We start from the raw sequence: 13,950 nt of genomic DNA, 5'->3' as shown, positions 1-13,950 counted from the left end.
CAATGTACTTCATTCATGCTATTGTTGATTCTGTAATGCCGATTGCTAACATCGATAATTTGTACCATATAAGAATACTTCACCCATTAGAGATTGACCATATTTATCCTCCTGGTTTTTTCTAAACAATCCTACCTGTTAAAAGGAATCATGAAATGATGAAGTACACATCTACTAAAATGGTTCATGACATAAGGCACCAAGAGTGCAAGAACTAGATGGTGTTTAAAATCCTTGCAATCAACTAATCAACTTTTAATAGCTGGAGCGAACTTTGGACATTCTATTTTGGCGCTACATTTTGAAGTTATGGCTTGCCTTTTAGGCTTACAATGGGCTAAACCCATTTCATTAAAAGACTATCACAATCTTTACTGGCTCTCAAAATTTGGTTGAATGCTGCAATTTCATTAAGTCCAAGATATTCAACATAATTTGGACTCTTCAACAAATCACTCAAGGTGGATCAACAGAGAGTCCACAAGGCTCATCATTTAGCAGCTACAACAACTTCTAGTCTTAGTTCCTTTTCCGTCTTGTATTAGTTTTAATTGTGTTAAGCATATGCAGTTTTTTTTTTTTTTATACAAACTTTCTTCTAAAAAATTCAGATAACAATAATTGATGAAAGTTGTTAATCATGTAAACCAAATTCCTTGACTTATGTGAGAAACTCATAGTGAGGCAAAATATTAAGGGGCAGAAGGAGTGTAATATTTCATCCATCCCATAATATGGCGCATCTATTCCTTTATTTTTTTAATTTTTTTTTTTTGGTGTTCCAGGCATGTGCATGTTGTTGTTATGTCACAATACATTTAGAGGTGTTTGGTTCAATGAATTTGAATGGATTGATATAGAATTTCATACTAAGGAGGTATATATGAATTCCAAATCATATACTAGTCTACAGTTAGTTGGTTTTATTTTCGAATGGATTATATATTTCATTAATGAAATGGATTGTTAATCTTAGGGAGAAAGGTGAATATAGGCTGCTGGGGCGTTTAAGGGTATAGGGTAGAGTTTGAACCCATTTGATATGAGATTTCATTGTTAAAAAGCTCAACAAAAAAGATAGATGAAATGGATTTTAACTTAATTATAAACACATTCCTACAATCCAACTAAACAACCCCTTCCTTAACCATTTTCGTATACTTAAGATATGTTAATTAGTTCACCTTTTATTTTTGCTTATCTGATATGAGTGTCTGATTTGAACGAACTTTAACCTATGTATGTTAAAAGTATAAATCTATCAAATGTGGTTTTATTAGATTTGTACTTACATGTGTGCTATTAATTGTAATAATTTTCATCATTGTTTACATTACAGAATAAAAATATTTATCGATAAGTTGTACATAAAAAGATAAGTATGATATGAACTTATTTCTCCTAATTTGATATGATCTAAAAGTATTAATTAAGGTCCTTAAAAAATGTGAACTAAAATAGCCTAATACTTAGTATCTCCAAAACTTTATTAAACATCATTGTTACCTTTCCCATATAAAATACCGTAATTTCTTATGTTCCATATTACTTCATCTTTTTCCATGATAATTTACACACCTAGGGTTTTCCATTATTAATTTATTAATGTTGACTATGGTATATACTAATTTATTTTATAAAAATAGGGTAAAGCTATACACTTTTGAAAATTGTATAAAATTAGGAATTCATGACAAAAATACGCGTACATCAGTGTAATTAGTGCTTATATTTTTATGATTTCCTGAATTTGATATAAAGTTTCATAAAATTACAGTTTTTTTTTTTTTTTTTTTTTTGCTAGATGTTTCATTATTAATAATTAGGGTCAAACAACTGCATTGACATGTTTACAGTGTGCATTCGTTAAGTGTATGATTGTGTTACAATAATTATTATGTTGTACGAGTATGAAATACTCCATCGATTTCTAAATTGTTAACACGTTTGGTTTTTTTTTTTTTTTTCACTATTCATGAAATAACTTTGACTATCGTTTTTTAACTACGTATAAAAAATAATTTTTTCATCATGAAATTTATTGCTAGATAGTTATTAATATAAATTTTCATATTATCAACTTTTTAATGAATTTTACTTTGAGTAATATTAATCATATATATTGAAGGTCAAATCAGTGCGTGTATTAACATGTGTGTCAAGTTTAAGTGTCAATTATATTTAGGATTGGAGGGACTAAAAAGAATACGAGTATGTTTAAATGCTCGTGAAAAATGAGTAACGGACACTGTTTGTATACACTCGATATAACGAGACAGAGGGAGTAGGAATTTTAAGACAAAACTTAAATGAGAATGAATGTTGACCATTGATATTATTTAGGTCTGACGGTTGCCAATCTTGCCATTACGGAGTATTTGCGTGTCACAATCTTCTTTCTATATTTGCACACTCTCTCACTCACTCCTCCATTGAAGCGTACTGAATACTCCATTAAAACAGCTTCCGAGTTTTTTCTCCATTGAAGCAACTTCCAAGGTAAGAATTTTTTATTTCTCTTTATTTTTAATCATCGAATATCAATTTCATAATCTAGGGTTTAGCTTCACACTATCGTTAATCCAATTTTCAGTGTAGTTACGGTTCTTTTAAGGCGGATTATTGAACTATAGCTTATAATTTCTGAAATTTTGAAAGGTTATAACTATTTATTTTGTTGCTTGAATTTTTTTTTGTGCATTTTACGTTGGTATTTTTAAGCGAGAAAATTTTCAATTTTAATCATTTTTTGTGGTTTTTTGAGCCTGGTTTGTGCTTTGATCTCTGTAATAGTACAGTATATGAATGTATGACGTGATTAACATCTGCAAAATCTGGGTTTGTATTTTATATACAAGTAATATTTTTTTTTTTTTTTTGAAATGATTTTTGTTGCATGTAATATTTTATTGTTTGTTGTTTTTATTTTTTAATTTTTTTAGGAAATTATTTATTTTATTGTTTGTTGTTAAATGGCTCGGAACGATTAAAAATAACGTTGCCATCTCGGGCCGGGTTGACGTGTCTGAGGTTTCGGCTCGGTGGGGTTTATCTGTACCTTTGAATATAATAATGTTGCCTGGGCTATAAAACTTATAATATTGCAGCTTCGCAGGTTAAGGAAGTACGGAACATTTGTTTATCCTTGAAATGTGCAGAAAAAGATTCCAATTTCAGATTTGAATATAAATAAAATACGGGGTTATAGAAAAGTAAATGTATAATCTAGGAGCAAATATGGAGTATAATAAAGGAAATTCTAGCATAAGATTCAGATGTTTTTTGTGGGGAAAACTACACCCCCTTTTCTTAATTGAAGTCGCCTATTTTTGTATTGTTTTTATGGTGTTATCCTTACTATGCGACAAATTGGCAAACATACTAATTATTGGGAGGGCCGAAATAGAAATGTGTCATGTTTACTAGAGAAGGCATACATATTGTTGAAAATGCAACGTGCACGTGCTTAATAAGGATGGATAGAATACGAATAATATATGCTTCGTATAGATATGCCTATAGCTGAAGATGTGACATGTACACATGTTTACAGGGGTGTAATGGTGTATGGAGTAATAAACCATTACAAAATATTGGTGGTAATGTACAATTTTTTTTTTGTTTTTAAATAAAGATGAAGTCAATCATCAATTTTATTTTGGAAAAGGAGAACAATGGGAAGTAAATTATTCTTTTGGCCCTATATATGAAAATTACATCATCTGGATAAGTGTAAAATGGTAAAAAGTTCCACCTTAAAGACTGAATATCAATTTCATTTTTCCTTATGTTTTGATCAATTTATGCCAAAGTATAGATGCTATATGCTTGTACAGTGTACACTTACATTCCTTAAGTGAATAATTACTTCCTAATATTACATGGTTATCGAGTCAATCTAGTTTATCGAAAACATATATATCAAGATTTGTTTATTTAGCAACTATGTCTTTTTAAAACTTGATTTTTTTTCCCACAAAAAACAAAGTATTTTGGCTTTGATTGATTCATTGAAAAAACAAAGTATATCGACTGTATATTTAATAATTTGTTTAATTTGTCATGTAATTGCCACTTAAATTATGCCCCCATGTATATCAAGATTCAAGGAGGTTGGCTTGGAGTTTTCCAGGTGTTACATGTGCTACGGAGTATTAGTTTATGGATTTTATGAACCATGAAAGTCGTACCTACTGCCTTTGATCTTTTCTGTAATTACTTGCTACATCTGCTATGATTCTAGTGAAATTCATGTTGTTAGAGGTCTTTCAATCACAAAGACTCATATTTTGATATGGTATATGAAAGTTTTGCTTGTTGCATTTGATCTTTTTGTGCAATTATTTGGTTGTTATGTTTTTTAATTTCATTGATGTTTTAAAAGGAATTGCAATTGAGAAAGAAAAATGGTGATCAATAGACCCCCAATTTTAGGTGATGAAATAATGTATTCAAATGCCCTAACCTAGTACAATTACCCCTTCCCCAAGAGCACAAACCGCTCTTGCTTGGGTTCGAACCCAAGACCTCCCCCTAAAGATTTACTCATCTGCTTTGCTGAAGTTTGTTTTCTCATCTGGATTGGGTTTGAATAAGGACATTGTAAAGCAATGAGGACGAAAGGAATGCACTTAAGGTGCTGTAATTATACTCATAGCTTTGAATATGATTTAGAGTATGAGTATTGAGTACTCATTTGTGATTCAGATCTACTATCACTTCTTAGAATAAGATTCTAATTAATACACGAATTTTGAAGAGTAATGACCCACTTGGTTGCATATGACTTTTATTTGGATTATTGTTGCCAAGGTTTGTAGTTTGTATATGATTACATGAAGCATTAGTAAGGAATTGTTTCAGTGATCAGATTCAAATCTGCGGATTATTAGATAGATATGAAATATTCTTAGTTCTCAAAAATTGTAAAATAACAATAATTAATTCAAAGTTTATTCAGTGCTGTTATCTAAAGAGTCAGTTGCAAATTCTAGAGCATCATGGTGCTACTTACACAACCAATGCTCAACAAGTTAATTGATGAGTTCATTCTTCTTTCCCATGAGTTGTGACATTTGATTTTCTACTTCTTGAGGTTTTTGATGGAGAACAGCTCAGATGAAGAATCTGGCATCAGTGATTCTGAGATTGAGGAGTACGCTGAGAAACCATACCAAGCCTTGAGAACCGGGAATTACAAAGTATGGAGCTTGAAAGGTAACCTTAGGTGTCCGTTTTGTGCTGGAAAAAAGAAGCAAGAATATGCCCTCAAAGACCTACACCAGCATGCCTCAGGTGTTGCTAAAGGTGCTTCCCACCGGAGTGCCAAACAGAAGGCCACCCATCTTGCATTGGCAAAGTTTTTGGAAGTAGACCTAGGCTTTAAACCAATTCAAACTAGCCAACCAGCTGAGGCTGAACCACAACCTAATGAGTCAAAGGAAAAGGAGATTTTCTGCTGGCCATGGATGGGCATTGTCGTCAACATTCTGGAAGATGCAAAGACTGCGAAGCAATTGGCTGATAGTGGCTCTTTGGTGAAATTCTTTTCGAAGTACAGGCCCTTGGGAGTTGAAGTTTTTAACAATGAACAAGAACAAACTGCAAATGCGGTTGTGCAGTTTGAGAAAGACATGACTGGCTACAAGAATTTGCTGAATTTTGAGAAGTCCTTTCAAGTTGTTTGTCATAGCAAGGAGGAGTGGATTGCCAACAAAGGAAGTCTTGGTTCTAATATCTATGGATGGGTTGCTTGTGCAGATGATTACCATTCAGAGGGGAAGATAGGAGAATATCTTCGCAAGAACACAGAGCTCAAGGCACTTTCAGATATTTTTCAACAGGGTAAACAGGCTTGTGAAACAATTGTCAACTTGGCCAACGAGATTGATTTGCAAAATCAGAATATGGTTGAAATGGAATCCATGGTCAACGAGAAAGCTATGTCCTTGAGTCGGATGGTTGAAGAAAAAGAAGAGCTGCAGCAAATATTTTATGCAGGTCAGTTTCCTTGGATAACCTATGTTGCTGTCACTGTTCCATTAGCTTAGGAATAGTGTAGCTTTTTTCTATGTTGGAGTTTGTTTGTTACAACTTAGGTGGTGAACTATTTTCATTTTGATTGTATGCATAGAAACCTTGTTTACTCTCCTGGGGACCCGTCTCATCAACTAATCTTGACAGCAGAAATGCTTGTTTTGCATGCATGCCAGGGCTAACTGAATAACTGGTACCAATGACTAAAGTCGATACTCCTGCATTAAACATATGGGTCCTTAATATGTCTACATATGACAAGAGGGAATCTTCTATGCTTTTCTCTATTAGTGGAGTGCATTTGTAATTTTCAAGGACTTCTGCCCCTGCTACCAGGCATTATGAATGAGAGGGCACATAGTGTAATTGAAAGGCTTATTAAATCTTGTCTAATGATTTTATATGAAGATATCCCTTTATCTTAAGGGTTTACTCATCTTTGACTCTCAACAGAAATCCAGAAGATGCAGCAAATGGCTAGAGATCATGTTGGAAAGATATTACAAGAGCGTGAGAAGATGATGCACGAATTGGATGCTAAGAGAAAAGAACTTGATCGGCGTACCAGGGAGTTAAGCAAGTGTGAGGTCATAACTGTGCGTGAAAGGCAGAAACTTGAGAAGGAGAAGCAGCAGGTGACTTTCTAATTCGTTAAAATTAAGATGATTCTGCAGGTTGTATATAAGGAGGCATTGTAGTTGTTTCATTCTTATAAATTGTCGCAAGATTGAAGCTCTTGATACATAACAATTAATTTCCCAAAGTATGATGTTTACTGTTTTTTTATTTTTTATTTTTTTTATAATCATGGATGACATGTGCAGTGTGCACTTAAAGCCATGGGCCTATGGCAGGTTTGGATTTTATTTAATAAAGGTCCAGTAAATATCCTATCAAGAGTAATTCTTTTGAAGGTTGGAATGGATTTAATTTTCTTTTTCAGCTTTGCAAGCATTAAAAAAACAGAAAAGGTTTTTGGAAAGTATATGTCTTGGTTGATCTAAGTGCCCGTGGGGGCTCAGCCACTGACTCGGCATGAATCAACCTCTAGCATGTTGACAGTTAGCCAGGATCAGAGAGTCAAAGTCATGGCTTCTTTTGTTTAAGATCTGTTTTAGCTATACTTACTGGTTACATGAATTACATCCATGTCTAGTATGTACGTCAGTCATAATCTAAGAACTGTCACCCAAAAAGCTGGCAAGACAGACATGTACATTGGATATAACTATATGCATGACTACGTATATCCTATCCTACTATGTTCAGTCATTACTGGAATACATTTGGTAGAATATTGCTGACTGGAAACCACTTGTTAGTTCAGTTAATCCAAGATTGCAGCAAGCTGTAAGAATAATGTATTGTAGGTGATTTTGTTCTGCCTCTGGTCAAATTGAGGTTTCCACTCTACAATTCTACTGTTGAGTGGTGACTAATTTGCCACTGTCTCCTGCTCCTTATGTGAGTTTGTGGCTGGCTAGCTGGTTAAGTGGCTATCCTTTCCTTCTTGAACTCTGGGCTCTGGTAGTTTCTGTGTCATTGGTGCTTATAATGGTTCACATTATTTGAAGTGATGATGTTATGATGCATATGGAAGAAAGCAAAGGCAGCATGGTTTACAATCATAAGCCTAGTTGTAACCTTTAACAGGATTAGGCCATTGATTCCACTTTGTTGGTTCAATGTTGTAAAAGAGGATATCAATTACCTGAAACTAGTTCACCAAGTAAATTATAACAAACAGTCCACGAGGTGAGGTCAACTTAAGAAAGAAATAATTATTTCCAGGCAACAATAAGTGTGCCATAAAATAAAATTTTGTGGAACAATAAACGTAAAATACTTAATTTGGTTGATATAATGTCTTGCAGTTTCATTGTTTTGTTGCATCTTGATCTCTAATTTTGGTGAAAATCAACACTTGTTATCTTATTGTTTTCCAGAATGATGAAAGAAACAAGTCATTATACATGGCTTCCATGGAGCAGCAGAAAGCAGATGAAAATGTATTGAGGCTTGTTGAAAAACAAAAGGTGATTATTCATTCTATGTGCATCAAGCATGCTTAAATTTATTTAGCTAACTGATTAAAATTTGAAAATGCAGAGGGAGCAAGAAGAGGCCTTGAAGAAGATTCTTCAGCTAGAAAAGGAGCTGGATGCTAAGCAGAAGTTGCAGTTGGAGATCGAGGAGCTTAAAGGAAAGCTAGAAATCACAAAGCATCTGGGAAATGATGATGATGCTGCAGTCCAGAAGAAGTTGAAGATGTTGACTGAAGAGCTGAACGAAAAGATTGAAAAAATGAACAGTTTGGAAGATCTGAATCAAGTTCTTATGGTTAAACAACGGCAGAGCAATGATGAACTACAGCCAGCTCGGAAAGAATTAATCACAGTATGTCCTTGCAACATTCTATTTTTGCAAGATATTGTTACTCTTAGTTCCATGGTGATTGTCTTCTTTTCATTTAGTCTAGCTAAAACATTGATACAAAGTATTGCTGTACATCTCTAAGGAGGTCCATACCCCTACGATAATAAATGTGATATTTCTATAACATTCTTGATCTCAACACCTTTTATATACACCCGTGTGCACATTAGTGCACCCAAGGGTAGTTTTGGTCATTTATCAGAATATAACTGTGGGATGGAGAGACCATAAACTATGAATTGTAATCATCATGTCGTCATTTAGAGCTGATAAGGTGAAAAGGTTGTTCTATTGTTAGTTTTCTATTTGAATTCTCATTTCGACTCCCTTATTTTAATATTTGAGATTATTATTCTTGTTGTGCTGATTGCTTAATGTTTAATTTACTGGTATTGTCAGTCGTTTGAGATAATGTCATCTATATATTTATTGCTACTACGTGCATTTGTTTGTGGTTCAGGGTTTGTCGGGCATTCTGCAAAGTAATCGTACTAACATTGGGGTTAAAAGAATGGGGGAAATTAACCCGAAGGCCTTTGAAACGGAGTGCAAGGAGAGATTTACGGGAGATGAGGTCCAAATAAAGGCAAGTGAGGAAAGCACGTTGTGGCAGGAAAAATTGACAGATCCAGCATGGCATCCATTCAAAATTACTGAGATTGATGGAAAGACTAAGGTAAATTGTACTTCTTGTTCAAATTAAATATTCCAGGTCCAAACCTCCATTTTTTCATTGTACTTGCTATTCTTGAACCTAAATTGGATTAGTGATGCAGGAAGTAATTGATGAGCAAGATGAGAATCTGAAAAGGCTCAAGGAGAAGTGGGGTGCTGAAGTCTATGAAACAGTTGCAGCTGCCCTACTTGAGATCAATGAATACAATCCGAGCGGAAGATATCCAGTCAATGAGCTCTGGAACTTTAAGGAAGGTCGAAAGGCTACTGTAAAGGAAGTTGTAAGTTATGTCTTTAAGAACCTGAGGGCTAAGCGCAAGAGGTGAAGTTGCTATCTGGAATGAGTCTTGAGTGTAAGTATGATAACCTAACCTGGTTGTTGTTGGTGGTGCTTCATATCATTTCCTTTGTGCAGCTTGCATGATACTTCGTGTGTTTTAAATTGAACGATGGCTGTTTTTGTTAAGCTATATTCCTATAAGAGTTCAAAGGCTGAATGAATTTGGCTTTCTGGCAATATTTCTCTTACCTGTTTCTCATGATGTTGATCTCGTCTTAGGATGTCCCACACTGGTTATCATTGGTAAAATAACCTTGTGTACAACTTATTCATTTCTTGCACCGTTCTTCTGGAATTGAATCTTGTGTTTGTTCTCGTCTGCATTTCTGTCATGCTTTTTCAGTATTTCCTATTAGTGGCTTAAATACTGATTCTTGATATTCTCTTAAATTTGTTGACCCTTTAGTTGTACTCAGATTTTGGTCCATAGTAATACGATTTTTAGTTATGATGGCAGACACTAAACAATGCTTAAAAATATAAATTGCGTAATTGGAGTATTTGATTCAGCATGATTATCTTATGTAACATCAATTCATACTTCTTGAAATGACAGACCTTTTTGCAGAGATTAAATTAAAGGATTTTTTATGTTCAGCCAGCTCCTTAGTTTTGATTAGGGGTGGCAATTCGGGTCAGCAGGTCGGGTTCGGGTCAGATGTCGGGTCGATTTCGGGTTATGCTTAGAAACTATTAAAAATAGTGTAAAACTTAATATTATTACGAAATATGAAATTTGGGTCAAATCGGGTTGAATTCGGGTTGTTCGGGTTCGGTTCAGGTCGGGTTCAAGTCTCTCTCAGTAACTTCGGGTCGGGTTCGGGTCGGGTTTTCGTGTCGGGTCAGGGTTTGCCAGCCCTAGTTTTGATCAGTCGGTCCAAATGTGACTTGAGTTGTTTTGGAATCAAACTTTGGTGTGAGTTGATTTAAAACTTAGATCATTTGAGTTGTTTGCATTGTTGCATGCATGCATATATATATATATATATATATATATATATATATATATATATATATATATATAATACAAATATACAATACATCAACCACCCAGTAGATTCTTTCCATTGGTATGGTTTTGAGAGTTTTAGTCTAGATGCATGCAATTTCATCCACTAAAAGAGTGCATGTGAAAACTGCAAGACCTTAACTTTCATCCACTAAAAGAGTGCATGTTTCCGATGGACTAATGCACCAATATTTTCCAGGATAAAGACCTTAATTTTTTTTTCCCCCTTAAATAGAAAGGTGGTGGTTGCTGTAGCGAGAGTAACACTAAGCAAGGAGTACAACTGTACAAGCGTTCGTTTGTGAGAGTGGATTGAGGAGTAGTGTTGCAATCAATAAGAATAATGCCTGATGAGTATAGTAGAACCGGCGAAATCTAGTAGAAGGAAAAATGTCGGAGAAGAGAATTGCTGGTACACACATCTTTGGGAATAGAATCAGGTTCAGGTAGTTATGTTGGATGGTTTAGATGGAAGAGTATTTCTAGATACACTTTAAAATAAGGGGTATTGTGGGGGGGCAAGAATAGATTCTTGAACTCTCCCGGAGACGGGTCAACCCTTTCTTGGAAAAGGAGAGACGAGAGAGACAATCCCTTCGAAACAGAGGAAGGGGTAATGCTATTCCTCTAAGAACCTATTCGTAGACTCGTAGTATAGGAGGACCTCAGGCCTCTACTTGGTAGAAATGAAACAGATCCTACATACACATGTATCTTAAAGTCTACTTGTATCATTTGTATTTCAGCACGACAGTGTAAGTGTAACACCCTATGCTCTCTGGAATATGTTTTCAGATCTGAATGAAATAACATGCTGTGTATTGGTTAAAGTTTGTTCTAGCGGTGAGCATTAGGAGAATTCGTTATCAATATATTGGCTACGTTTTAATATTTGCATTTCATTTTTATCTTAGTATTTTTTAATATTGGCCACATTTTAACTTTCTTATATCTGTATGCATCTTGTTCTGAAATCCCAACATCTGTTTTCACATTATCTAATTTCTTCTGAAGTACTCAAGTACTCATATGATTATGCAGGAAGCAACCTGATTGAAGACGAACAGGATTTGGAGACAATATTTGAGACTTTTGAGGATCTGAACATTAGAATGTGTATATACTCTTTTGAGCTGGTGGTTTTTTGGATGTATATATATGAACAGATGGATAGGTTTTTTTGAAGCCTTGGTGGCAAGTAATAACTATAGTAAAGTCGTAATTTGGTATTATAACTTAGTCCGTCTTAATCAACTTTTAGTGGTTTTGGGAGAGATTGTAAGCACTTCATTTTGTTAAAAGAATGGCATTTGAACTATTTAAGACTAAATCATGAATTATTTTTAACTGATCTTTCTGTAACTTTTTTATTGTCTCGTAACTCTACGAATGTGAACAACTCCATATTTACGTAGTAAATAATTTATTGGGCAACGTGTCAATAAGTTTGTATACTATGACTCTTTCATTAATTTTTTTAAGGGCTATATATAAGCATTAAATACACTCTTGAAAATTGTATAAAATTAGGAATTTATGACAAAAACACGTGTAAATAAGTGTAATTAGTGTTTTTATTTTTACGATTTTCAAACTTTTTATAATTTTTTAGTGTAAATTTAATGCTTATATTCTAAGAGCTATGTATAACATTTTACTTTTTTTTTTTTTAATAAGTGATTAGTTCCCACTTTATTGTTTGTTGTAAATTAGTTATTTGCCCCTTTTCATGCTTTCCTAGACAACTAATCAACTACTCCATATTACATTATAATTACACTTCGTAATAAGGACTGAGGGAGTATTTGGTAGAAAGATAATTTCTTGTCCTCTTCATTCAACATAAGGACCACACTTTTAAATATTAAGGGATAAAGAAAGCATTTGATAGAGAAATAAGTGGTAAAGTTTTGAGCTGTACTGCTGTGCTCTGCTGAAATATGCTCTGTAATGTTGGAAAGCTCTACTCTATTATGCTGACATCTGCTCTGCTTTGCCATACTTTGCTGAAATGTGATCTGTTCTACTCTGCTCTGTGCAAAAGCTCAAGAGAATAGGGCCATAGAATAGTTTCTTTCTTATTTTTTGGGTGATTTTGTCTCGAAAAAAAGTCAAAACAAGAAGAACATTTAGAAATACAAGGAGCATAATTTATTCTAATACACTAGGAGTACATTATTTTTCAATTTTTGTTTAATTGCAATAGTTTAACTTTATTCATTTTATTCATTTTTTTTAAATTCGGATGTGGTACAATATTTAGTTAGGTTCGTCTTGAATAATTGAGACATGAAACTACGCACTGCAAACATGAAAAATGTTGCAACAAGTCAACAACGACAAAAAAAAAAAAAAAAACCGTGGAAGTACTACGTACGGAGTATTATTTACTCATCAACAATCCCATGGAAAGAGCCCAGGTTAATAACATCAATAACTGAGAGAAACTTGAATTTACCCGGAAAGAACAATGTCTTTCAAAAAAAAAAAAAGTCTAAAAACAGTGCAACTCCCAACTCCTCTGGAAATTCTTCAATCCTCTAAGAAGAAGACGACAATCCTGGTTTATTAGGCTGTTTCTGGGCACTTCAATATCAGTAAAATTGCTTGCTCATGTCATTAATATCTCTAAAATTTTTACCATTTGGTTCAAAGATTGCTTCTTTATCACCTTGATTTTGCTTATTATGATTGCATTTTATGGTTGAATTATACAATTACTGGTTTTTCCAGACACTTTTATAGAAATTATGTAATACCCTCTTGTTAAAATTGATCTTTTTATGTAAAATTAACTGTCAAATATAGTGCTTGCATGTTATTGATTTCTCTATGGATTGTTAAGGCATTGGATATTTTATGTACACAAATAAAGTAAATAATTCTAATTATTTCTATGATATTTATGATTCTATAAGAAAAATATTTTTTTGATATAAACCATGAATGATGAATTACCTACATTTAGGCCATGTACTTGAACAAAATGTAAATTTTGGTAGCCAATCTTGACTTTTGATCATCTACTTTGCTGAAGTGCATATCTGGATTGTTAGTTTTTACTGGCTACTCGATTAGTAAGGCACGGGGATTAAATCGTGCAGCTACATTTGTCAATTTATAGAATGAATTTTCGATTTTGATGTGGTTTTTTGTTTTTTTTTTTTTTTTTTTTTTGTAATTATTTGCTGATGTAAGTAATCTCTAATGCTACTTTTTAAATTTTAAATGATGTTCTTCAATGTGGCTGTGTTTGAGAGTTTGACATTGTTTTGCAAAGTTTGTAAGACTTGTTATATGATCGAATTCTACATTTGCAGATTAGACAAATATGAAGTACCAAAGATGTTTTAGATTTAGTCTTTATCTGAATTTTCAGATGTTTGTTTTGTGAGTATGATGTTACATCTTGTATAATCTTAAAATAAGTATTATTTCATCAGAGGTCAATTCT

At 33.5% G+C, this 13,950-nt stretch overlaps 1 protein-coding gene across 1 annotated transcript; it reads left to right on the top strand.

The window, feature by feature from the left end:
• Window positions 1-5,102: 5,102 nt before the first annotated feature.
• LOC110727427 (factor of DNA methylation 1-like) lies at window positions 5,103-11,892 on the top strand. Its single transcript, XM_021906989.1, has 7 exons — window positions 5,103-6,000; window positions 6,490-6,671; window positions 7,983-8,072; window positions 8,146-8,433; window positions 8,933-9,148; window positions 9,249-9,500; window positions 11,538-11,892. Exons 1-6 carry the CDS (start codon window positions 5,103-5,105, stop codon window positions 9,471-9,473), a joined length of 1,899 nt encoding a protein of 632 aa, XP_021762681.1. The 3' UTR covers window positions 9,474-9,500; window positions 11,538-11,892.
• Window positions 11,893-13,950: the final 2,058 nt, after the last annotated feature.

This window comes from Chenopodium quinoa, unplaced genomic scaffold (assembly GCF_001683475.1).
Source record: "Chenopodium quinoa cultivar QQ74 unplaced genomic scaffold, ASM168347v1, whole genome shotgun sequence".
In the NCBI taxonomy this organism is placed as follows: Eukaryota; Viridiplantae; Streptophyta; class Magnoliopsida; order Caryophyllales; family Amaranthaceae; genus Chenopodium; species Chenopodium quinoa.
The sequence above is the reverse complement of the archived record's forward strand: the minus strand, read 5'-3'. Positions and strand labels throughout refer to the sequence as shown.